At 47.6% G+C, this 24652-nt stretch overlaps 7 protein-coding genes across 7 annotated transcripts; 2 read left to right on the top strand and 5 right to left on the bottom strand.

The window, feature by feature from the left end:
• Window positions 1–1771: 1771 nt before the first annotated feature.
• Window positions 1772–2824, bottom strand: HD556DRAFT_1223932 (GTP-binding protein; the record flags this gene model as incomplete). The annotated part of the gene is made up of 6 exons (XM_041296922.1): window positions 1772–1914; window positions 1971–2177; window positions 2239–2321; window positions 2370–2542; window positions 2591–2623; window positions 2681–2824. 6 exons carry the CDS (start codon window positions 2822–2824, stop codon window positions 1772–1774), a joined length of 783 nt encoding a protein of 260 aa, XP_041168059.1.
• A 453-nt stretch (window positions 2825–3277) lies between these two features.
• On the bottom strand, window positions 3278–4354 carry HD556DRAFT_1320203 (uncharacterized protein). The gene is given in 4 exon segments (XM_041301294.1): window positions 3278–3962; window positions 4028–4175; window positions 4234–4244; window positions 4249–4354. The coding sequence occupies 3 exon segments, from the start codon at window positions 4242–4244 to the stop codon at window positions 3576–3578; spliced, it is 546 nt and encodes a 181-aa protein (XP_041168058.1). The 5' UTR covers window positions 4249–4354; the 3' UTR covers window positions 3278–3575.
• A 2744-nt stretch (window positions 4355–7098) lies between these two features.
• Window positions 7099–8193, bottom strand: HD556DRAFT_49660 (uncharacterized protein). Its single transcript, XM_041310786.1, has 4 exons — window positions 8020–8193; window positions 7918–7963; window positions 7471–7866; window positions 7099–7419 (listed from the first exon to the last, which is right to left on the bottom strand). Exons 1-4 carry the CDS (start codon window positions 8041–8043, stop codon window positions 7409–7411), a joined length of 477 nt encoding a protein of 158 aa, XP_041168057.1. The 5' UTR covers window positions 8044–8193; the 3' UTR covers window positions 7099–7408.
• A 2475-nt stretch (window positions 8194–10668) lies between these two features.
• On the bottom strand, window positions 10669–11724 carry HD556DRAFT_1223958 (GTP-binding protein; the record flags this gene model as incomplete). The annotated part of the gene is made up of 5 exons (XM_041296926.1): window positions 10669–10811; window positions 10868–11074; window positions 11136–11218; window positions 11270–11442; window positions 11563–11724. 5 exons carry the CDS (start codon window positions 11722–11724, stop codon window positions 10669–10671), a joined length of 768 nt encoding a protein of 255 aa, XP_041168056.1.
• Window positions 11725–13282: 1558 nt separating this feature from the next.
• Window positions 13283–14947, top strand: HD556DRAFT_1320146 (uncharacterized protein; the record flags this gene model as incomplete). The annotated part of the gene is made up of 9 exons (XM_041301293.1): window positions 13283–13428; window positions 13478–13510; window positions 13556–13728; window positions 13781–13863; window positions 13925–14122; window positions 14175–14313; window positions 14371–14458; window positions 14517–14588; window positions 14638–14947. Coding segments are annotated over 8 exons (887 nt in total), but the record flags the coding sequence as incomplete, so codon positions are not given.
• Window positions 14436–15299, top strand: HD556DRAFT_49771 (uncharacterized protein). Its single transcript, XM_041310788.1, has 4 exons — window positions 14436–14588; window positions 14638–14791; window positions 14843–15115; window positions 15171–15299. Exons 1-4 carry the CDS (start codon window positions 14553–14555, stop codon window positions 15179–15181), a joined length of 474 nt encoding a protein of 157 aa, XP_041168054.1. The 5' UTR covers window positions 14436–14552; the 3' UTR covers window positions 15182–15299.
• Window positions 15300–16160: 861 nt separating this feature from the next.
• On the bottom strand, window positions 16161–19357 carry HD556DRAFT_49062 (uncharacterized protein). Its single transcript, XM_041310762.1, has 17 exons — window positions 19324–19357; window positions 19093–19271; window positions 18910–19036; window positions 18720–18853; window positions 18593–18657; window positions 18474–18538; window positions 18399–18423; window positions 18294–18347; window positions 18055–18242; window positions 17905–17999; window positions 17655–17849; window positions 17413–17599; window positions 17351–17364; window positions 17175–17290; window positions 17030–17118; window positions 16844–16975; window positions 16161–16782 (listed from the first exon to the last, which is right to left on the bottom strand). Exons 2-17 carry the CDS (start codon window positions 19133–19135, stop codon window positions 16455–16457), a joined length of 1857 nt encoding a protein of 618 aa, XP_041168053.1. The 5' UTR covers window positions 19136–19271; window positions 19324–19357; the 3' UTR covers window positions 16161–16454.
• Window positions 19358–24652: the final 5295 nt, after the last annotated feature.

Below are 24652 nucleotides of genomic sequence, written 5' to 3'. Positions count from 1 at the left end.
GGAACGCTGTATTGCATTGCCCAACGTTAAGGTCTCGCTGAAGACAAGTAGATCAGCAAGATTGTTGCCACAACATGACGTTGAAACATACGCAGGCAATGATTTAAACTGATTTCAAGAATAGTCTTCATTAACTCCGCCTGCGCCTTCGCTTTCGCCTGCGCCTGCGCCTGAGAGTCCAAAGATTCTTTTGCCTTCCTCTGCAAACGTTTAAACGGTAACTTCGCCATAAAAGCATTCAAGTTTCCGTGAGATGTGTAGACAGCAGCCCTCATACGTTCTTCATATGCCTGTACGGCAGCGCTCACACCTTCCCTGACAGCAGCAGCATGCTGAGATGCCATGTACTGCTCAAGAGCGACATAAAAAGAAGGAGCAGGCTGTTGCTGGTCCTGAATATAGTTTCGCTTGTCCCAAATGCAGAAAGAGTGCTCGAAGACAATGACAACAGCTGAATGATCAATGATTAGCAGGTTCATCCATCACAACGCAACCTCAAAATTCACCAGAACCGAGCTGAACAATGTTCTCCAAGCGTGATGAGTCAGAGGCCTAGCACATTCGCAACATCAGAATTGCATGTACAATCAGAGACCAATTGGACATACCGTAGAGAGTAACCTAGACCGCATCTCTGCACATTGACTCCGATCAAGCTGGTCAAATCATGATGTAAAGTTAAAAATCGACCACATCCGCTGCGGATCGATACACTCACATACTGCCAATGCGGAACATCTTCGGTCAGCATGGCCCGAAGTCAAAGAAAAATAAAGAGACTAACTTCCTATAGATAAATCAGCAATGTCGTTCGCGAACAAGGCTCGGATCAAAACACTCACATGCTGTTAAGGGATGTACGGTTTCAGTCGTACGAAAAGCTCGAGCTGGACGAAGAATGAGCACACTGACTTGCTGTCGGTGGATGAGCAAAGTCATCAGTGGGGAAGGTCAGTGATGCTCCAATTCGACTGAGGGTCGATGTGCTTACATCCTGTGAATGGACGGGCGATGTCTTCAGTCAGTACAGTTTAAGCTCGACAGTGGACAGACAAACTCACAATCTATTGATGGAGCATCAATGTGTTCGGTCAGTATGGCGCGAGGGCGACAGAGAATCGGTAGACTCACACCCTGACAAAACTTCACCGATTGCATCAATGAGGAAGACGGGATGTACGCAGAAAATGATCATACTCACGAGCTGTCAACGGATCGACGTTTTCTTCGGTCAGTGGCTCAAGGTCGGTAGAGGGTGAATGTACTGACCTCCTGCCGATGGTGCATCAATAGCTTTTGTGAGGACTTGAACTTGACAAATGATCAATGCACTGACTCTCTATCAACGGATGCACATACTGCGAATGGTGGGCAACGACTTGGATCAGCATGGCTCTTGCTCGAACGAGGATCGACACACTCACTTCCTGCGAACGGTAGCCAACAACTTGGATCAGCATGGCTCTTGCTCGAACGAGGATCGACACACTCACTCTCTGCGAAGGGTGGGCAACGACTTGGATCAGCATGGCTCTTGCTCGAACGAGGATCGACACACGTACTACCTATAAGAAATGCGCAACATAAATTAGAGCGACCTTCAAACTTTCCGATAATCTTACAATAATATGTGGAAACCAGGCACCTGATGCCCCTACCATCATCTCCCAATCCTCGGATGTCGTTGTCTCAGCAAAGTCCAGATGTTTCATGAGTGATCTGGGCAATATCAGTCGCTAATGCTCGAGGCAGGTAATGAGATCATGTGTAGTTACTTCTCAAATGCATATTTCATGCAGATCTCCAAGTTGGTCTTCTGAGTCGAGACGAATAATTGCTGAAGTGTTTCATTATCCAGAGTTCCCGCCGTTTGTTCGATGAGTGGCCCACAATCTGCATCGTCCCTGTCCATGTCTAATAGACCAACGTTAAAATGGATCAGACTCATAAGTCGACGATCAACAGCTTACTAGGGAGGCATATGTGGCATTTCGGAGGGCGTCGAATCTCCTTGGAGTGGTATAGAAACTTCAGTTGTGACCCAATCGCAAATGACTCTTCTGCGTGCTTCGGCGCCCGTTCTTCAGCTTCCTCCATCGATGCTCCCTGCGATTTCAGCTGGGCATATGATTCGTCGTAGAGTGCATCAAATTTTGTGAACAGTACTATTACTGGAACTGAGGATTGTGATTCTGCGCATCAGTCGAATATGAACAACGGTCGGATGCGAAAGCTTACTGTTTCCAGTATCGCATTGAGAGAAAAACTTGATTTCACCTGAGGTGAACGACCTACTCGCCACGTCCATGGGGATGCAATACCTGTGTTCTAACCGTGAGGCCGCGTCGCGATTGATCAGCTGTAATTACCAGATAGCGTGGAGTTGATTTCTTAATCTGGTTTCCTTAGAACGGTCTGCGATGAAAGCCTTCACCTGGTCAAATTCGGATTCGCCACCTGCTTCGAACCCGCGAGAGTCATGAAAGATGAAACCCGGATTGCTTTGAAACACCATTTCATTCTCGATGTTGTGCAATCCGCGCTGAGATCGTGTTAGTTCAGGTTACCATTTATTGAAAGTACACAGCACCTCTGTAGAAGCCATCAAGACCCTGGCATCAATCTGAAGTCCATCGCTCAGTCATGACTACGATCCTCCTACTAGCATCGTGCTGCCTACCTTTTTACCGGCGCCGTTATATATTTCTGGATTCTCTCGTGTGTTACAGACTCTCTGTAAAAGGGTAGTTTTTCCTGCATTGGCTCTTCCTATAACGAGGATTCGAAAGCGACCGATTTTCTTTCTTATCTCTGAAGGATCCATGGGGGAAGGTAAATGTGACGGAGACTCGGAAGCATTGAGGTAGCCTTATAATCACTGCAGTGTGCGAACTCGGTAGATTCTGCCCGAGTTGAAAATGATCTAGATTCAGTGGGCAATGGGTATAGTAACTGCGTGCCACATGAGGCATACACGAGGAGTCAGATGTCGAAGTGATTTTGATCATTCGGAAGTGGCGGAATATCTGTGTTGGGTCAGAAGGATCCGTAAGAGTGGGCAACGCGAAGACCGTCTCTTATACTAAGCGCCTGAGTACTAGCCATCGATCGAGGTAATCAGTAAGACTGCGAGTCATTGGCGCAAACCTGAATGTATTAAAACATGGTAGGAGCGTAAGCTTTGGTGGGAACACGCCAGGAAGCTACCCTGCTAAACTTTATTTACGATGGTGTTGTGTGTAGTCCTCTTAGTAATCAAACAAAGTCTCGAGTCTGATTCGTTTCTATCAAGATGATTTATATTGTTTGACAATACGTACGATGCATTAATGTAAATAAAATAAGATTGCATATGGCGCCTGATGAATACAGTGAAAAGAAATCGAACTGGCCCGGGAAAGACGATCGCTGAAGTGCTCAAGACCCAACACGCTTCATTTAACAATAACAATTCGGAGCCTCAGGGTGAAGGATAGCGTCGGTAAACATTTCAGAAAACCAGACGATATGAAGAATCGTTCCCAAATCAAGAGAGTGAAAGAACAATTGGCAAGAGCCGTTGGAAGGGTGATATACTAAAAGAACCGGTCGAGCGCGAGTAGCGTCATGGTAATCATAAACTGGATGAATGGAAAGATAGACTGCAGTGACTTCAAAAGTTTCATGAACCATGCAGGCATGGATGCCAGTATCGCACGTAGACGTTGAGCCTTATACTTGGGGAGGCGACGAGGGCCATAAGGAGGTGGCGGCTTCAGAGTGAGCGTGTGCTGGCGCATCAGGATCTTGCCCAAAACGATGAGGAATGCGACGCAGAAACTCAGTGAGCTGCCGACAAAGAAGAGTCCGCACGAGAGCTTATGACGTAGTGAAGGCGTTTGGGAATCGTGCGTAGGGACACCATCGTTGACAGGGGAATCTAGTCCTGGCGCGTTGAACCAAATTGACCCGGTAAGGAAAGCCTAGAGTTGATGAATAGAACCATGCATCAGATGATGCAACAATACTGCTGACGACGTGAACTCACTGCATACAGTGTCCGGTTGAGATCAACAATAAGTATCTCAAGAGCAGCTTCGTTGGGATTTAATAGCTCTTCCTCTTCCGATTCTGGAATCAGTCCCTTGACCTTTTCCATGTCGCAAGATTCATGAGAAGGATTACGCTTGAGAGCACTTCGAGTGGAGAAATCTTCAGAACGATACGGCTGAAACAAACGGATAATGGGCTTGCCTATCATTCATTTCTGTAAGAAGGCGTTACAGAAAACTCTCTCTGCAACGTAGATGGCGTTATATGTGCTTGACTGAAGAAAAGTACAGTACAGGGTGCCGAGCAACCTGCAGTGCGACCTATTTTGCATTATGTTCAACGCTCAGCGTACCAAACACAAACGCAGCTTTTCCCAAAATAGTGTTAGTAATACCGCAATAGACGCTGGTCACGCGCATGAGCCTAATCCCGCGTATCAGCTTCCCAAATCAGTACTTCCTATGAACTTTCCCAAAATACTCCGACGAAGGAATACCTCGTGTAGTATTTTACACAGAATCAACAAGCTCCCTTGCATTTTCGCACAAGTATAAGTACAGGAATCCTGTGGTATGTGCAGAAACACGTCGTGATCCATATGCAAACACTGAAAATCAACTTAAGTCCAACTTTCTCAACATCCACACTGACAACGACTCGGATGCTCGGCGAACGACAATTGGCAGTCAACAGTCCTCCAAATACAGCGGAGACGAATGTTGAGTGAGAAGTTGGAGAGTTCATGATTGACCAAGGGAGGGACGAAACTGAACAGCAACTGGTATGGTATAGTCTTTTTCTACTAGTCTTTTTCTACGCATATACACCATTTTATCATTAGTTTATAGGATGGTCATACTCGATAATCGACCTCATTCGACGGAGGCAATTTACTATGCTGTCAAGAACTTCGATCCCCATGTAGTGCGCAAACCTGTGCTGTGCAACCGCCTGAAGACCATAAAGGTGAGAGAGCGTTTGTTTTCAAACTCGATGCTCACCAGTAATGCTCTATCAGTGTATTCCTTGAGACTCGCCCCAACATGGTATGACAACGTCAAGTTTATGCACTGTGTTGTTTGGTTTTTGTCAGCGCTCATCATGATGAGAATTCACTGGCACTGTCGACGTTCGCCATGCTCGAGCGTATCAATTGACGAGTACTCATCTACATACTCGTGCTGTGGAATATAATGGTGTATACCAACATCTAGATCGCCCGGGTTCCTGATGGACGACTCTGACAAGTTACCCGGCGGTTTGCCTACAGAAGACGAGCCTCACTCACGAGCATTGCTCGCCTTGGACAGCCTTTCGGTCGGTCCACTTTTTCTAGCGCAGTAGCACGTCAGAGAATACAAGAGGATCGCGTTGGACCATGAGATCACAAGTCAAAGACATAACTTTCGCTGACACATGGACGTCGGAACCGTAGAGATGTGACAGGTTCATGCTGCTGCACGAAACAAGCCGGTTTACATAGTCGAATTCTTGCTCGCAAGTATTGCATTTGATGTTTCACCGTGAACAGCCCTTTAATGCACTTTTGCTATCGCGGCAGCGCAACGAAGAATTCAAGAGGATCGCATCGAATCATGATATCATTCAGTTTAAAGGCGAGCTATACACGCGATGGATGTCAGGACATAGTTTGGAATAGCTCGAGTGAACTGGTTTTCCAAATCCACCTGCAATTACGGTTGATGAGATCGAGCATGTACTGCTCAGACTGAAGATTCTTAAACATTGCTGGGAAGACTCACCCTGAAAAACCGAGAGACACCATCTGGTTGGAGAGATAATATGCTGCGAGGCTAAATTTTGTAAAATGCTAGCTCATGCTAGATCTGACGGTGCATTCAAGTTGCACGAAAGACACGACACCCGGCGAAACCCAGAGGCAGATCAGGTATAGCTGCTGCTGCTTACCATCACTCCCTCACCAAGCCAGGGTCAGCCCATGCTACTCGAGTCTCGGTCTGCAAGTAACTTAGGGAATGTGTTGCAAAGACCGTGATGCGAGGTACGCATCTACTGGAGTAAACATTGATCGGACTTCCAAATCGGTCGCGACAAATCTAAGGCCCCAAGCTATCGTGCGTAGACTCATAACCAGCCTCATATTCTGTTCAACGTTTTTTTGAGATGAGTCGTGATTTCTGTTATAGGCACGACTCGAGTATATACGCTGGCGCAGGCTGGTCACGAGTTTAAATTTATCGTGCACCATATCTCATCGATCATCGACCAAATTCTTGTTTATTCCTGGTTATTCGCTTTTCATCATGCATGTCTTCTGAGAAGGCCAACCAATGTCACTACAATATACCGGTTCGTCGATGTTCTACATGTACATATCCGGTGAGAGTCTGAACATGGTCTAATTCGAAAATCTCATTTCTTTCAGATCAAACACGTTTTTGGATATTTGGAATAGCGCGATCTGGTGTCGTTTGATATCATATTTGCCCTGTCAGCTCCCTTAATCTCATGCATCACGGGTGATGAATCCCTGTTATGTGTGATATCATGGGAGCTAACAACGTGTAACGCTCGACCTTCACAGGAACATCATCCGGAGAACTGGCTGGAGGACCGGGAAAAAGATAAATCACAGCAATTCTACCCTTCTCGCCGTACCGCATCATAGAATCTGAAATCCCAATAAGTACTCACCCAGTCGACCCACACCCTGGTATCACCAGCAGCTTCAAGACAACATGTTTCGTTCACGCAAAGGACAAACAGCCTGTCGACGGGAAATGAGACTACCGGTTGTGATAGCATACTTGGTGAAAGAAGGACTTCCGAGTCCAAGTCCCGGCCCGCAGTAACAGTGCTAGCAGAGCTCACAGAACGCACAGTTTCACATGTTGTCGGATTACACAGTCATGCACAGTGGACACCTCTTACCCTTAGGCCGGCCTTATCCGCTGAGCGATGACTCGTAGCCCTATACAGCTATCACCAGCGCTACGACGAAATAGAGTTTTTCCTGATGCGAGTTATCCCAAGTTGTTTCACTGCCGCTCTTTGGAAGAGTTCTCACCCGTTAAACGTTCTTGACGTGGGTCCGGAGGGAGGAAAAGACAATTGGTTGTGCAGTATATATCGCTATGATCAATAAAATATCAAAGGAATGGTCATGAACTCGTGCAGTTTGATCTGCGACGATTCTGCGTCTACGGTGACCGACATTCTCCAAACACGTATGTGCCATACCGAACAAAGTGTCGCCGACGTCGTACTGCGTAATCATGCAACCATTGCATACAATTCCACGTCCTGAATCTACCTAAACAGAGGAAATCCACATTCACTGCCAGCACACCTCAGCTCCACTCCGAACCGGAACATGGTGTTGCATCGCCCAACATCAAGGTCTCGCTGAAGACAAGTAGATCAGCGGGATTGCCACAGGATGATCGTGAAACATACGCAGGCGATTATTTAAAGCGATTTCGAGAGTAGTCTTGATTAACTCCGCCTTCGCCTGAGAGCACAAAAATTCTGTCTCCCTCTGCTGAGAGCATTCAAAAGCTTCTCTTGCCTTCCTTCGGAGGCGTCGAAACAGTAATTTCGCCATCCAAGCAGGCGATTTTCCTTGATATGTGTAGACAAAAGCCTTCACAGCTTCTTCATATGCGTGGGCGGCAGTAGCCACAGCTTCTTCATATGCCTGGACAGCAGCGCTCACACTTTCCCTGACAGCAGCTGCATGCTGAGATGCCATGTACTTCTTCAGAGCGACATGAAAACAAGGAGCTAGCTGGTCTGCAAGAAAGCGTCGCTTGTCGAAAATGTGGAAAGAGTGTTCGAAGATAACGAGAACAGCTACGTGATCAATGATAAGCAGGTCCATCGCAACGCAGCCTCAAAATTCACCAGAACAGAGCTGAACAATGTTCTCCAAGGGTGATGAGTCAGAGGGCTGGCACATTTGCAACATCAGAATTGCATGTACAATCAGTGACCAATTGGACATACCTTAGAGAGTAACCTAGACCGCATCCGTGCACAATGACTCCGATCAAGCTGGTCAAATCATGATGGAAAGTTGAAAATAGACCACCTCTGCTGAGGATCGATACACTCACACGCTGCCAATGCGTAACATCTTCGGTCAGCATGGCCCGAAGTCAAAGAAGAATAAAGAGACTAACTTCCTATTGATGAATCAGCGATGTCGTTTGCGAATAAGGCTCGGATCAAAACACTCACATACTATTAAGGGATGTATGATTTCAGTTGTAAGAAAAGCTCAAGCTCGACAGAGGATCAGCACACTGACATTCTGTCGGTGGATGAGCAATGTCATCGGCGAAGAAGGTCAGTGATGCCCCAATTCGACTGCGGGTCGATGTACTTACATCCTGTGAATGGATGGGGGATGTCTTCAGTCACCATGGCTCAAGCTCGACAGTGGATAGACCAACTCACAACCTATTAATGGAGCAGCAGTGTGTTCGGTCAGTATGGCACAAGGGCGACGGAGAATTGGTAGACTCACACCCTGGCAAAAGTTAACCGATTGCATCAATGATAGGCAGAAGATGATCACACTCACAAGCTGTGGACAGATCGACGATTTCTTCGGTCAGTGACTCGAGGTCGGTAGAGGGTCAATGTACTGACCTCCTGCCGATAGAGCATCAATAGTTTTGGTCAGGAATGCTTGAATTTGACAAAGGGTCGTCACACTCACCCACTGCGAACAGTGGGCAACGACTTCGATCAACATGGCTCGAAATCGAACAAGGATCGACACACTCACACACTGCGAACAGTAGGCAACGACTTGGATCAGCATGGCACGAGCTCGAACAAAGATCGACACTCACACCCTGCGAACAGTCGGCAACGACTTCGATCAACATAGCTCCTGCTCGAACGAAGATCGACACACTCACATCCTGCAGAAGGTGGGCAACGAGTTGGATCAGCATGGCTCTTGCTCGAACGAGGATGGACACACTCACACCCTGCGAACAGTGGGCAACGAGTTGGATCAGCATGGCTCTTGCTCGAACGAGGATGGACACACTCACACACTGCGAAAAGTGGGCAACGAGGTGGATCAGCATGGCTCTTGCTCGAACGAGGATGGACACACTCACACCCTGCGAACAGTGGGCAACCACATGGATCAACATGGCACGAGCTCGAACGAGGATGGACACACTCACAACCTGCGAACAGTGTGCAACGACTTGGATCAGCATGGCATGAGCTCGAACGAGGATCGACACACTCACATCCTGCGAACATTGGGCAACGACTTGGATCAGCATGGCTCCTGCTCGAACGAGGATCGACACACTCACATCCTGCGGAAGGTGGGCAATAACTTCAATCAGCATGGCACGAGCTCGAACAAGGATAGACACACTCACATCCTGCGGAAGGTGGGCAACCACCTCAATCAGCATGGCTCGAGTTCCAACGAGGATAGAGATGGACACACTCACGTACTGCGAACGGCGGGCAACGACTTCGATCAACATGGCTCTTGCTCGAATAAGGATCGACACACTCACAGCCTGCGAATGGTGTGCAACGACTTGAATCAGCATGGCTCAAACTCAAACAAGGATCGACACACTCACATACTGCGAACAGTGCGCAACGACTTGGATCAGCATGGCACAAGCTCGAACGAGGATCGACACACTCACGGCCTGCAAACAGTGGACAACGACTTGGATCAGCATGGCTCTTGCTCGAACGAGGATCGACACACTCACAGCCTGCGAACAGTGGTAACGACTTGGATCAGCATGGCTCTTGCTCAAACAAGGATAGACACACTCACAGCCTGCGAACGGTGGGCAACGACTTCGATCAGCATGGCCCGAGCTCGAACGAGGATGGACACACTCACACCCTGCGAACAGTGGGCAACCACTTGGATCAGCATGGCTCTTGCTCAAATGAGGATCGACACACTCACAGCCTGCGAACAGGGGCAACAACTTCGATTAGCATAGCTCGAGTTCCAACGAGGATAGAGATAGACACACTCACATACTGCGCACAGTGGGCAACGACTTCGATCAGCATGGCTCTTGCTCGAATAAGAATCGACACACTCACAGCCTGCGAACGGTGGGCAACGACTTCGATCAGCATGGCTCTTGCTCGAATGAGAATCGACACACTCACCCACTGCGGACAGTGCGCAACGACTTGGATCAGCATGGCTCGAGCTCCAACGAGGATCGACACACTCACACCCTGCGAACGAATTGGATCAGCATGGCTCTTGTTCGAACGAGGATAGACACTCACATCCTGCGGAAGGTGGGCAACGACTTAGATCAGCATGGCCCTTGCTCGAACGAGGGTCGACACACTCACATCCTGCGAACAGTGGGCAACGACTTGGATCAGCATGGCTCGAGCTCCAACGAGGATCGATACACGTACTGACTGTAAGTAAACACGCAACGTAATGAGAGCAACTTTCAAATTTTCCGATGATCTTACCAAAATATGCGGAAACCAAGCACCTGATACCCCTACCATGTTCTCATAATCCTCGGATGTTGTTGTCTCAGCAAAGTCCATATGTTTCAGGAGTGATCTGCACAATATCAATCGCTAACGCTCATAGCAGGTAAATGAGATCATGGGTAGTCACATCTCAACTGCATATTTCATGCAGAGCTCCAAGTTGGTCAGCTGAGTCGAGACGAATAATTGCTTGAGCACTTCATTATCCAGAGTTTCTGCCGTTCGTTTGATAAGTGGCCCGCAATCTGCATCGTCTCTGTCCATGTCTAATAGATCATCGTCAAAATGTATCAGACTCATGAGTCGACGATCAAAAACTTACTAGGGAGGCATATGTGGCATTTTGGAGGGCGTCGAATCTCCTTGGGGTCGTATAGAAATTTCAGTTGTGGCCCAATCACAAATAACTCTTCTGCGTGCTTCGGCGCTAGCTCTGCAGCGACCTTCATCGATGCCCCCTTTGATTTCAGCTGGACGTATGCTTCGTCATAGAGTGCATCAAATTTTGTGAACAATACTATTACTGGAACTAAGGAGTGTGATTGTGCGCATCAGTCGAATATCAACGACGGTCGAGTGCGAAAGCTTACTGTTTCCAGTATCGCATTGAGAGAAGAATTTGATTTCCCCTTGGGTGAACGCCCTACACGCCTCATCCATTGGGATGCAATACCTATGTTAAACCGTGAGGTCACCCGCGTCACGATTGATCAGGTGCAATTACCAGATAGCGTGGAGTTGATGTGATAATCTGACTTCCTTAGAACGGTCTGCGATGAATGCCTTGACCATTTTAAATTCAGATTCGCCGCCTGCTTCAAACCCGCGAGAATCATGAAACCTGAAACCCGGGTTGCTTTTAAATACCATTTCATTCTCAATGTTGTGCAATCCGCGCTGAGATCGTGTCAGTTCAGATTACCATTTACTGAAAGTACACGACACCTCTCTGGAAGCCTTCAAGACTGTGTCGTCAATCTGAAGTTCATCGGTTAGCCATCACTACCATCCTCCTACTAGCATCGTGATGCCTACCTTTTCCCCAGCGCTGTTATATATCTCTGGATTCTCCCGTGTGCTACAGACTCTCTGTAGGATGGTAGTTTTGCCTGCATTAGCTCTTCCTATCACGAGGATTCGAAAGCGACCAATTCTCTCTCGTATCTGTGAAGGATCCATGGGAGAAGGTAAATGTGATGGAGACTCGGAAGCGTTGGGGTAGCCTTTTAATATTATCATTAATGCAGTGTGCGAACTCGGTGGATTCTGCCCGATGTGAAATCAGCATCTAGATGATCTAGATACGCAGCTGCATGCCACATGAGGCATACACGAGAAGTCAGATCTAGTCAGATGTCGAAGTGATTTTGATCATTCGGAAGTGACGGAATATCTGTGTTGGGTCACAAGGATCCGTATAAGAGTGGGCAACGCGAAGACCCGGCCGGGTTTCTTATACTAAGCGCCTGAGTACGAGCCACAGTAAGATTGCGCGTCCGTGAATATATTAAAACATGCTAGGAACGTAAGCTACCGTGACGGTAGGAACCAGGACCTTGTTTGCTTTTGTTGACGTTGTGTTGACGTGCTGTTATTTTAGCGGAAAGAGCTTTGGTTGTTTCACGCTATGCGTCCTATTCAACTTGCTGACATCGACGGTGATAACAAGTGGATCACAAGAACGGTGCGATGATGCTCTACCAGTGTTACTATGAGCGTTGATTGCAGCTCCAGCGCTGAAATTTCAACTTCCGCGAACGTACAAATCCAATTGCAAGGAATGACAAGACCTCGAAAACCTCGTCAGCTGCAAATTTACCTCTGAGTGGTAGCAACAGCGGCGATTAATCAACTTTCTGGCACTCGCCAACGCTAACGATGATTCATCTGCACGCAAGGCGTCACCTAAAATCAACCTACACTGGCTCGGGTTGTTCATCACCTATCTCTTTGCTTGTCTAGAATACCCGTCATCTAGCTCTCAAGTCAAGTCTCATCAGTACATGCGGCTGTGTGTGCCCTCTACTATGCCAAACTTCACTCGTCCATGGTCTTGCCCACCGCAGTATGGAGCATTGTATTGCTCGTATCTTATCGGCTGATTTATTGTCAGGTGTTCCAAAACACGAGCCCGTGCCGGTACACCACCTCACTCACTTTGCACTTGATGGCGACTTAGACATCTCGTCCGTTTTGAAGCTGAACGAGCTTTAACAAAACGTAAAAAACATATCTCCTTCATTTTTTTCGATATGATTTTGCTCATGTCTCTTTATCCTGTGTCGTCTTTCTTAGTCACTAGATTTATTTGTATTGCTAAATCACATTCCGTCCTATGCATATGCTATAGACGGGATAAGGCTAAATAAGCACTCCATCATTTTCCTACTGCGACTGGGCAAAAGCAGGAAGTGGCAGGAGGGCCTCGGGAGGTCACGCTCTGGCGTGAGGGTCGGAGGCAGCACCGGGCTTCATGAAATTGGGAGTGAGGTGTGGTAGCCTGGTAGGCAGACTCGGACGCGCGATGGGCCGATGGCGTATTACACGCACGTACGCGCTGAGGGTAACAGAGTCGTATAAATAGGTGTCTGTTTTGAAGTGTTGATACCGACTAATTTCAAATCGGACAGCTTCCATCAATACTAGATACGCTGGCTTCGGTTTGGGCATTTTCCGGACACTGCAATGATTATATAGGCTGCTCCAACACTTCTACTTCAGTCACATTTACCTTTCCCCATGGATCCTTCAAACATAAGAGAGAAAATCGGTCGCTTTCGAATTCTCATTATAGGAAGAGCTAATGCAGGAAAAACTACCATCCTACAGAGAGTTTGCAACACGCGGGACAATCCACAAATATATAACAGCGCCGGGGAAAAGGTGGGCATCACATTGCTAGTAGGCAGGGGTACTGACCCATCAACATCAGATCGACCTTGAAGTTCTAACAGCATCCAAATCGGTGAGTTGTGCTCTCAGTTTATGACATGAACTGACGTGCTCTCAGCGCGAATTACATGATATTCACAATGAAATGGTTTTTCAAAGCAACCCGGGCTTCGTTTTCCACGATCCACGGGGTTTCGAGGCAGGCAGCCAATCTGAATTCGACAAGGTCAAGGCATTTATCGCTGACCATTCCAAGGAAACAAAAATAACAAAACGACTCCATGCTATATGGTAATTGCAACCAGTCGATCGCGACATGCGCTATCTCACGGTTTCAACATAGGTACTGCATCCCAATGGACGAAGCAAGCAGGTCGTTTACTGCAGCTGAAAATAAGTTTTTCTCTCAGTGCGACACAGGAAGCAGTAAGTTTTTGCATCCCACCCTCATTCACATTCGACTGATGCGCATGATTACAATCCTCAGTACCTGTGATCGTTTTGTTTACAAAGTTTGATGCCCTATACGACGTCGCATACGCACAACTGAAAAAGGAAGGAAGATCTCGGAAAGATGCTAAACAACTGGCCCAAAAACGCGCAGAAGAAACATTTGCCAATGGAACACAATTGAAGTTTCTCCAGAATGTCCGATGGCCTCCAAGAGGTCACGTATGCCTTCCCAGTAAGCCGGTCTATGGTCGAGTTCCGATACATGATGACCGTTGATCCATCAGATATGAACAAAGATGATGCAAATCCAGGGCCACTGATCGAATGCACAGCTGGAGCTTTGGATGATGAAGTGCTGGAGCGATTGTTCGTCTCGACCCAGCAGACGAACTTGGAGATCTGCATGATACATGCAATTGAAAGGTAACTACCTATGGCCTCATTCACCTGCCGCAAGTGTTAGCGACTGATGTTGTCCAGCACACTCCGAAAACATCTTGAGACAACCGCATCTGAAGGTCATGAGACGATGATAGGAACCTTAGGCGGCTGGTTTCCACATATTCAGGTAAGATTATCGGAAAGTTCAAAGGTTGCTCTCATTTACTTCGGACCTTTACTTGCAGGCAGTACGTGTGTCAATCCTCGTGTGAGCAAGAGCCATGCTGATCCAAGTCGTTGCCTATCGTTCGCAGGATGTGAGTGTGTCGTTCCTCGTTCGAGCAAGCCATGCTGATCCATCAATAGGACGTGCTTCGCGACGATCACTGTGCGGTGATACAGTCCAAGTTACCCTCTGTGGTATGTCCAATCAGTGGCAGATTGCACACACGTCTCATGTTGGGAATCTGCCAGGCCTCTGGCTCATCAACTTTGGAGAACATGGTTCAGCTCATTTCCGGTGAATTTTGAGGCTGCGTTGCGATGAAGCTGCTTATTATTGACCGTTTAGCTGCTGTCATTATCTTCGAGCACTCTTCCTATATTTTCGACAAGCGGCGCTATCTTCAGGACAAGCGGGAGTCGGATCCCTCTTTTTATGTCGCTCTGGAGCAGTACATGTCATCTCCGCATGCAGGTGCTGTCATGAAAGGTGTGAGCGATACCGTTCACGCTTATGAAAAAGCGGTGGCTACTTCCGCGAAGGAGAATGAATCTTCATGTTCTCCGGCGAAGGCGCAGTTAATCAACGCTGTTATTGAAATCACTTTGAATCATCGCCTGCGTATGTTTCGCCGTCATGTTATCGCAGCAATCCCACTGATCTACTTGTCTTTCAGCAAGACCTTAATGCAACGCAACGTAGATGGTGTTCCGAAGTGGAGCAGAGGTTTCTTAGCAGTAAATGTGGGTTCCTTGAGAGGTCTATTGAGGTAGTTTCAGGAGATGAAACTGTGCGAAATGGTTCACACAATATAGCGCTTTCCCGGTTCTTTGAAGCATGTGAGTTACGCTGAGAAGGTGGTGGGATCTACTGGGCTTGATGTACCCGCGAAGCGTTCTTTGTCCGATTCAAGTGCTTTGAGGTCAGGTATGTTCTATGTACCATTTTGCACCACACCCTATCTCGACTTGAACAAATCTCGATCTTTCGATGGGGTCGAGTAATACTGACAAGAAATCGAACAGCTGTTGGCGTCGATTTGCAGTCGCGCCACGCTAAAATATCTGTGACTGCCTTCGTAAGCCGGACATGGAGGGACGGACAAGTCTACCTTACGAGGTGAACACGCATGGTAGAAGACATACCAGCTGTGGGTACCATCAGAAATAATACACCCCGTCCGCGCCACATTTTCTTTCCCTGTGCTACTCCCTCCTGTATATCATGCTATAACAGCAGATGCAGCAGGTAAGTATAACCCTCCCCTCTGCCTGGCATGCCGATATCCTCAGCCACGGGCGCTGAGACATTTGACGAGGAAGACAAGCACGAAGATGCATGTCGTCGAGTTGATGACGACGGGTATTAGCTGAGTGACACGAACTTGTTAAGCCCCATGTTTACTAACTGTTGCTATGTGGGAGAGCGAATGTAGGGAGTGCTTGTACCCTCCCGTGGACGCGAGGGATTATGTGGACTTGTTGGTGCCGTGGGCAAGCTTGCTCCTTAGAGGAGCTGAGAAATGATTTGTTAGGAGCGAGACGAGGGCCTTGGGATTGGGAGTGCCCTCATGGCCGGTTGTCGCCTGCGTTAAAGTTTGGGTGGATAGTATGGATGGAATGGAGCGCACAGCAAGATGATTGAAAGTAAGGCGTGCTGCCTCTTCGCTGATATGATATCCCTAGATAATAGTACTAGTTGTATATCAGACTTTGGACTACTACTTACTAGATTACTATACAGATGAGTCGTGAGTTTTCAAGTCAGGCTGTAGCTATTAGTAAACCTAACTTACAATAATACAACAGTACTAGTGTATCATAGGCTACAGTGTTGTGATCGGTCATAAATCCGCTTACATAGTACAAGCTTGCAATGTTTGCAATCGCGTCAGCACTGAAACACCGCCACGCGCAAAACCATCCGGGAAAGAAACAACCGAGTGCTACGACTTCTCGATTTACCATGGTTCGTCCGACGACAAATCCACAGGAGGAACATCTGCCCGAAGTTCAGATATTTGTGCCCCATTGATCTCGTACTTTTGCATCACTTCAATGATCTTATTCAAGATTTCGCGATCCGGGCGTTCTAGGATGTTCAATTGCTCATCATAATCTTGAATGCAAGTAAGGACTTGTCCGCTCGTTGGGGAGGCGAGGTAGGAAGTAACCGCGAGCTTGATTGCCCTAGGAGTGATGTCCTGGCTTTCTGACACGATAAAAAGCGTCTGCAACACAAGCGTTAGGTGAATGATGTAGGCCATGAAGCGCCGAAGCACCGGGCGGCTGACAAAGAAGTGTCAATATCCTTTCGAATTCGTACACGAAAAAAAATAGTGATGCGTACGATATCTGGTATACCTCGTGAACCCATGCGGCGAGTACGGCACCTACTGCTATCGGTACTACGATGGGAGCCGTAGGTCCCGCCAGGTCGGACACGATGCCCGCAATAGCGCCCACCATGGATAATGGAGTCCTGTAAACATTCAAAGAGATCAGAATTTGTCTGTCACGTAAAAGACCAGCCTACTTGATGTTGGTGGGATCAGCTGTCGGTCCAACTTGTATGTTATCGACCACGGTCGTCATCAATTCCCTGAACTCTCGACTGTGCAAGTACTATGCACAAATCACGTTAGGGCGGGTGCAACGACGGTAAATAAGATGCCTATTACATGATAAGGGTCATGGAAGTTCCACACATTGACGATGTCAGTGTGAAGCACATCTAGACAATCCCACATCTTGCGATTCTTGAATGTTGGGGATGACGCAAGCGTATTCCAGTATCCTGCAAGACATTAAGATTTACATTGTGTTCAGTAATCATGAACGCGAAACTGGGACAGACTTTTCTTGCCAACTCTGATGCTGGGTAAATCACGGGATAAGAATGAAGCAAGCAAGACTCACTCGATTGATGCCTTTATTTTGAGTCCAGGATCCACTCGCTGAGCGATGGAGGTCATCACCGCAGTCTCAGGCGCAGTGGGTTGAGTGATGGAGGCCGTCGCTGAGGCCTCCGACGCGGAGTGCTGGCCGACACACTTTTCAGTTATTTGGATCAGGTCGGTGAGCGTCTCTTCATAGCCTCCTTCGGCTGTAATACTATGCGTCAGAGGCACGCATAAACTCGTCAAAGTATTGATACACACTAGAGATCTTAGCGCTGGGAATATTAAGCGCTGCAAATTGCTTTAGAGGTCCAATGCAGGTTTCCTGCAGCCAGGCTTCCGCGTTCTTCTTGGCGCGTTCCTTGTGGTCTTCGTCGCTCGAAAAGCTTCCACTTAGAGTTCGCTCCATGCGTTCGATGAGCATGTCGTACTTAGTAAGAACGACGATAACGGGAACTTGGACGTAGCGTGAGCTCCAATGTAGCAGAGACATAGTTATCGATTCACTTACCATTTTCCAGCGTTACACTGTTTTGCGATTCCAGGAATTTCTCCACTCCAGTCTCTAGCAAACGTCCGCCTGCACGGGGTATCTCAAAGCAAAGCCTTCCATGTATTTGGTCAGTCCACCATAACGGAATGATCGAGATAGAATCCCTACCAAACGGCATGCAACTGATCTTCCGGAGGCATTTCCCTCCGACGGTCAATGAAATCTTGGACTTTTTTGAGGTTGTCTTCGTCCCCTGGTTCAAAACCTTTGCTATCGTGAAGAACAAACTTGTTGTTCCGAAGTGAGATGAACTCTTTGTTGATGTCAGCCTGGCCTGGCTTATCGTGCGCAACGATCTATTGACAGCATGAGTAGCTGTGCTCGTTGAAGCGTCGTGTTCAGCCCACCTCTTTTTCTACTCCAAATACCTGGCTGATCAGCGATGATTTGCCGACGCCAGCCTATTAAAAGCATGTCGTCAACACTAGCCTGGGATGGAGAAAGCCAGATACCTTTCCTATCACTAGAATTCGGAACCTTGGGAGTATTGACCTCAAGAACGGCACTTTACGATCATCATGGCTCACCGAGGACAGTGCTGAAATATTTCGACAGTAGTAGGCTGAAGGCTTTGATCAGGAGAGACGGACTGCTGTGTTATTTGTCTATGATTTAGACAGGTTCGATGCCAGACGTGGATCCTTACTTCGGCTGTTGTACTACTGGAAAGTTTGACGACGATCGTGATGTTGCTATGGACCTTGTTGTATTCTGTGCATGTGAGGTTGAATTCGCGAACGATCAAGGCGAAAATGCAATGATTCTTGTTTCACCTTGTTGACTTGCATTATATGCACGGGACATGTCATCTGGATCAAAAGTAATGTTTTCATGACGACGCTTGATTCTCAGAAAATGTTTCTTGTGCCGTATATGTAAGGAAAATGATTCCCCGTGAAGAAGCACCCTAAGGCAACAAGGAAACAAGTCAGGTGAGAACATGAGTTGGAGTCGAGTACTTACATGGGTGAAGAAAATGTGTGTCGCAAACTCTTTTCTACTTTGTGTTCAATTGGCGAATGTGAATCGCCAATTCGCAATTCAGCAGATTCTATGTTCGTTTTCGACTTGCTGAAATCGACGGTGATGTCTATTGGATATATTCAGCGGGGTTGATGATAGCACTTGACGACAAGAATTGAGTACCATGGATGTAGAGAACCATTGAGGGGTGAAGAGCATTAGCCATGCTGATTTTGATTTGGGGAAGAGCTCTTCTCTGAGCTACTTTATCTAGAACAGGCACCTATTGTGGGTCACAAGAACAGGCTGGTATATAGCTCGCGCACGATAAGAGCTGGGGTTAATTATAGTCGGCGCTATTACTAGTACCCTTCGGTCTCTTCATCAAGCTCTCGAAAACAATGTACAACGTACGTGATGACAAGACCTCGTCAACTGCCGAGTAGTAAAACAGCAGCGGCAAAAACGTCTTAACCACGAACAAGACAACTTTCTGGCGCTCGTCAACGCCAACGATGATTAGTTTACACCAAAGGTGCCGGCTTTAGTGCTAGTGCTGCTGCAGGTCCTTTCCAAACTGGACTCATGGTTCAGTCAAAGGTCAGTCATTTCTCTTGTGATGCGTTCAGGGTTCGGTGATTTCCTGGTGCAATGCCGAAAGGGAGAGAAGGAAGGCGTGGTCGAGGTATATATCCACGAAGCCGATGCCGTCAACTGTTCCATGAAGCGAACCATCCCGGGGTCTTTGAACCAACAGGGTGCTACAAAATTACAAATTCGCACGTGAGTTCTCTTCTCCGCCTACCCCACAGCGCCCATTGGCAGGTAACACTCCAGCAAGCTCTGGCGCCCTATCTGCAGTCTGCCGCCTTTTGAATCTTCTTTTCTTCTACAAACTCCAGTGAGCTCCAATGGCCCAGATCCTTGTGTGCATCCACATGCAATGAAAGCAAGTCCGGCGGGGAAGCCGGCCACGAGTAGAGAGCACTTGAAGGTGCTGTGGCACATTTATTTTTCAAGCTTGCTCGCGTGAGTACCATCCTTGCCAACACCTGCTGCCGTGCGCATGTAAATTCCGGCCCTTTCGTGGACGCGGATACTTGCATTGACACAGGCGCTTGCACCGACGCGAACACCTGCGCCGACGCGGATGCTCGCACTTATGCTCACACGGATGCCTTCTTACTACTTTTGCTACTAGCCGTCTCATGTATCCCCTCCATGCGTCCCCTTGCGGGCTCCTGCAATTTAGGGATTCAGGGTTCACTTTGGTGCGTCGCATTGACTCCTACTAATGTGGGACTAGCAGCTCACCTCGGCTCACTCTTGCACGGGTCGGGGTCACTATCGGGGCCCTGCTTGCAACCAAGCAGACATTTTTCTCGTCCTCAGTAACACAGGATTGTAGGTTCTTGAATAACGACCATTTTTACCTCGAACGCATGTATGCACAAGATCCGTTCCACCATCATGATGCGGGGCATTGTGGACCCGAAAGTTCTCATCGCGAACATTGCAAGAGTCCTGTAGAAAATCTAGATGTGGAGATATGCGAAGACTCAACCGCCTTCGCCGCGAAATCACACCTGAGGCCTGAGACCTGGAGCTTTGAAGATCTGAAAGGTCCATATTTCGATCAATTACATCTCCAGATCGACACCTGAACTCTATACCAGTCTGTCATGATCAATCAATCATTTCTTATCCTGAGAGGCTGCCTAGTAGTGTCGTGGTCCCGCTGAGATCATAATGCATTTTTGTACCTCCGACTCGTTTCAGCTCATGATGATCTGTCTAGTTGGCAGTTAACAAAACGTCTAGATGGGGTGCGGCATATCCTCTCATCAATTATATCATCCAATGGCGCGCATGCAAGTGATATTGGAAGCACGAGATAGATATAAGTCGAACATGTATTTTTGAGTGATGCTATTGGGTAGCGTAGGATAGAAAAAGAAATGTGCGATGATGAAAACAGTATTTTGATAGTGCAAAAAAAACGTACTCGGTCCGTCTGCTCAGACCCGGGGCTTCGTGGCTCGTGGCCATTTGAAAGATCGAGATGGGCCTGTTGATCTAGTCCCATAGCTTCAGAAAGTAGATTTCGAAGTCCCATGGGTCTCATGAGTCTCGCTGGTCAGGGACTTGGTCGATGCGAGGGAGCATGGAGAAGAGGATGCGAGCAATAGCTTTGGCATCTGCTAAACGAGACCGGGTCAAGTTCGATGATTCTAGGGTGGTATGTCGACAATATTAATTCTCACGGCGTCCGTTGCTACGTCCAACCTAAGCAAGCAGGGACCGTTGAGAGAGCACTGTGAATAGACGGTGGGTACCGTTTCTCCATCCCCTGATTCCAGCGAGCGGACGTGTAGCCAACTTGCCATGGCTTCCAAAGGACGGTTGTTATCAAGTTTGAAGCAGCGATGAGGAAAGTCGAGCTGCAGGGTCCGGAGCTGAGTAAAACAAAAAAAATTGTGTGGGGTCAGGGTCAAAGAGCTGCTCGCGGGCTTCCCGACCGTTGAACCAGGGGAGGTATTGAATGTTCTGATTCACCTTGCAGTTGGAGAGCGCGCGACAGAGTTGCTCGGCCTCTGTCCAAGGCAAAACACTGACTTCCAGTGCAAACTCTTTTAGCGAGGGGAATTCTGATTTGTGATAGTGGATGCAGCCGTTTTTACATAGAAAAAAAGACCTGTGAGGTTACGGAAAGGTGTAAAGTTGGCGGTGTCCTGTCCCAGATTAAAGGCCGATGAGGAGGCTCGCATGGCTCACTGTGAGGAGGGTAGGGAGGTTGGAAATGTGCTTCCATGCTTCCAAGTTGAGAGGTGAGCAACACAGTGTTGCAAGCTGCTTGCACCAATGGATATAGTTAGACAGCGACAAGTGCTCCAATTTTGAAAATGCTTGCTGCTTTTCACATGCACACGAGCAGCGCGACGCAAAAATTGATGGGCATCATAATGAAATAATGTCTTGAAAGGACCACTATAGGTACTGCGTCGAGATGTTTCGCCGTTCGTTGAATCAGCAATAGAGCTCACCGTGACAGGACGCACGGTTTCATATGTTGTCAGATTGCACAGTAACGCACAGTGGGCACCTCTCACCATGTTTACGGTGCTTACTCACTGGCACTCCTCAGTCGACCCAGACCCTAGTATCAGCAGCAGCTTCAGGACAACACGTTTCGTTCATGCAAAGGACAACCAGCCGGTCGACGTACTTGGTGAAAGAAGAACTTACAAATCCCGGCCCGAAGTACTTTCAATGTCCTCTGGATCGTTTAGGAATTGATTGAACTTTTTCTGTCCACAATCTACAGAGATAGATATATAGCTGATCGAAATCATCGATCAACAAATGATCGATGAATCGTCCCAAGTTGTTTCGCTGCCGGCCATTTAGAGTAACTTGCACCCTCTAAACGTTGGACTAGTGCTAGAGATGAGATGAGAGACCGCTGCTGCGAAGGAATGAGCTATGCTACTACAGGAACCGTGTGCATGTGCGTATCGTCTGACTAAGCTGTGGAAACCTCCGAAAGCCTAGGTCTCTGTACCCTTGTCCTGGGACCCCTGGTCCATGCACCCCCCTAAAAAAACAACCGGCGCCGGCCTCGACGCCACTCTTGATCCTATTCCGTCTTCTACTCTCCTTCCGCTTCGCTATCGTTCTCTTCGTCGTTCTCTTCCTCTTTTCCGTCTCTTTCTTCATCGTCCTCTTCGTTGTTATTTTCTTCATCTTCGTTATCTTCTATTTGCTCTTTTTCCTTATTTCTTTCTTCTGTCGTATGTTCTTCGTCCTCCTCCGTTTTGTTTTCTTCTAATCTTTTTTCGTGTTCCTCTTGTTCTCTTGCTAGCTCGGTGCCTAGACGCGGTGTGAAGGCTCTCAGTCTTCTTGCACTGAAATCTCCCTGTAACGGTGTCCCCTTCAGATTTTCTAGCGTGTATGAATTCCGTGCTCTTGCTCGCACTCTTCTTGGGACGGACCATTTCGGTATAAGCTTCCTCTCCGTTTTGAATGTATAATCTAAATCGTTACGGTAGACCTGAACCAATTGACCTATTTTGAATGTGACTTCACCTGGTGCCCGTTGCAGTACTCTTTTATCGAATTTCACCTTCCGCTTTATGGCATGTCGCATGACTTCGTCGTATCCATCTAACCTCTGTTGTTCCACGTAAGCTATTTGTGCTAATGCTTCTGATGAACGTAGTGTTGATGTGCTTTCCTCTACCATTGTTATCGGGGTATTAATGACGAGTCCTAATAGTAACTCCTTTGGTGAAAATTTTAGTGCCGGCAACAGACGATAGTTAAGGGCGTGGACCGCATTATCGATGTGGTCCGGCCATGACTTAGGCAGTTTGTCCCATGCTATTTCCTGCTGTTGATCCTCTCCTATTTCGGGTGCGCACAATCTTTTCAGTACGTGTAATAATAGCTTGTTCGTACCTTCTACTAAACCATTGACCCAGGGCGAGTATGCCGCTACTGTGTGCAACTTACACTTTCTTGATTCGCAGAACATTCGTACAGCGTCGTTATTGAAATGTTTGCCCCCGTCCGCCATGAACGTCTCCGATGGTGTGAATGCGCTGAAGATATTAGTTAAACTGTCGACCGTGGTTCTTGCGCTACCCGCCGATTTATACTTGAATACCCAAGTATGTTGCGAAAACGTGTCGAGATAAACTCCAAGTGTGCTATACCCTCCCTTCCCTTTCGGGAGAGATAGGTAATCCCCGACTAAGAGCTCGAATGGGTGTCTCCTGGTGATGGGTTCAAATAGTGAGTTTATGTGTGTCGGTCCAAAATTCTTGCACTTAGCGCAGTTCTTAATAGCTTCCAAAATCGACGCATCTAACTTCGGGCTCCATATGCTGTCCAGAAGAGCAATCTTGATAGCGTCCCTCCCCCAATGCCCGCCTTCCAGGTGCGTTTTTGCCGCTCGTGTCTTTGCTTCTTCTCTCGATATACATTCAACCTTAGCTCTGGCTCTTGTCGTTGTTCCGCCATGTACTTTCCAGAGCTTCCCTTCTTCTATGATGTATTGGGATGCTCTATGCCTTGCTCTCTTTTTCTCCCGTACGTCCTTATCTTGATCCAGATTGTGTATTGCGTCTACGACTTCCAAGAAAACTGGTTCTTTGTCGAATCGTTTACGGAGATTGTCGATTTCCGTATTGACCAATTCCACGTGCATGATATCGTTTGCTAATCCTATCCTTGCTTCCCAGTCTTCTTGTACCGTCCACTCGCTCCCGTCTCCTTGAATGGGTTGCGTGTTCTCCCATTTCCTACTGAGGCCATCAGCTACGACGTTTAGCTTACCTGGTATGTGTCTGACGTCCACTATATGATATGCTAGAATTCCTTCTCGCCATCTAGCGTGCGCCACATTCATATTTGGATTTAGTAGCGTGTCCTTCATCGCGCTGCAATCTGTCTCGATTTCGACTGGGAAACCCCATATTATACCTGAAAATTTATCTAACCCAAATTTCAGTGCCGCAAATTCCAACAAATACGACTTATACTTCCTTTCCGTTGCCGATGTCCGTTTCGATGCGAAACCTAGTGGATGCATTCGTTCTACCCACCTTCCTGTCGGTGTTTGTGTCCTTACTCTCTGCGATAGTACCGCCGCGAAGCCCTCCAGACATCCGTCCGACGTAACCACAAAATGTGAGCCATCATATCTTGGTGCTTGTAATACTGGTCTTGATGTGATCGCTGT

This window comes from Suillus plorans, assembly GCF_016647745.1.
Source record: "Suillus plorans strain S12 chromosome Unknown HD556scaffold_1, whole genome shotgun sequence".
NCBI lineage: Eukaryota > Fungi > Basidiomycota > Agaricomycetes > Boletales > Suillaceae > Suillus > Suillus plorans.
This window is presented reverse-complemented; position numbering and strand designations above follow the sequence as displayed.

Bases quoted from the DNA above. Each gene is read 5' to 3' on its own strand.
- HD556DRAFT_1320203 (XM_041301294.1), bottom strand. The intron at 3,963-4,027 runs GTGAGTTCACGT...CATCAACTCTAG, and splicing joins TCAACCGGACACTGTATGCA to GCTTTCCTTACCGGGTCAAT.
- HD556DRAFT_49660 (XM_041310786.1), bottom strand. From the start codon at position 8,043: ATGCGGTCTAGGTTACTCTCTAAG. The intron at 7,964-8,019 runs GTATGTCCAATT...CAAATGTGCCAG, and splicing joins GGTCTAGGTTACTCTCTAAG to CCCTCTGACTCATCACCCTT. The intron at 7,867-7,917 runs GTGAATTTTGAG...TTGATCACGTAG, and splicing joins CATTGTTCAGCTCTGTTCTG to CTGTTCTCGTTATCTTCGAA.
- HD556DRAFT_49771 (XM_041310788.1), top strand. From the start codon at position 14,553: ATGCTGATCCAAGTCGTTGCCTATCGTTCGCAGGAT. The intron at 14,589-14,637 runs GTGAGTGTGTCG...ATCCATCAATAG, and splicing joins TTGCCTATCGTTCGCAGGAT to GACGTGCTTCGCGACGATCA. The intron at 14,792-14,842 runs GTGAATTTTGAG...TTGACCGTTTAG, and splicing joins CATGGTTCAGCTCATTTCCG to CTGCTGTCATTATCTTCGAG.
- HD556DRAFT_49062 (XM_041310762.1), bottom strand. From the start codon at position 19,135: ATGGCTAATGCTCTTCACCCCTCAATGGTTCTCTACATCCATG. The intron at 18,348-18,398 runs GTATCTGGCTTT...TGCTTTTAATAG, and splicing joins GAATTCTAGTGATAGGAAAG to GCTGGCGTCGGCAAATCATC. The intron at 18,243-18,293 runs GTGGGCTGAACA...TGCTGTCAATAG, and splicing joins TATTTGGAGTAGAAAAAGAG to ATCGTTGCGCACGATAAGCC.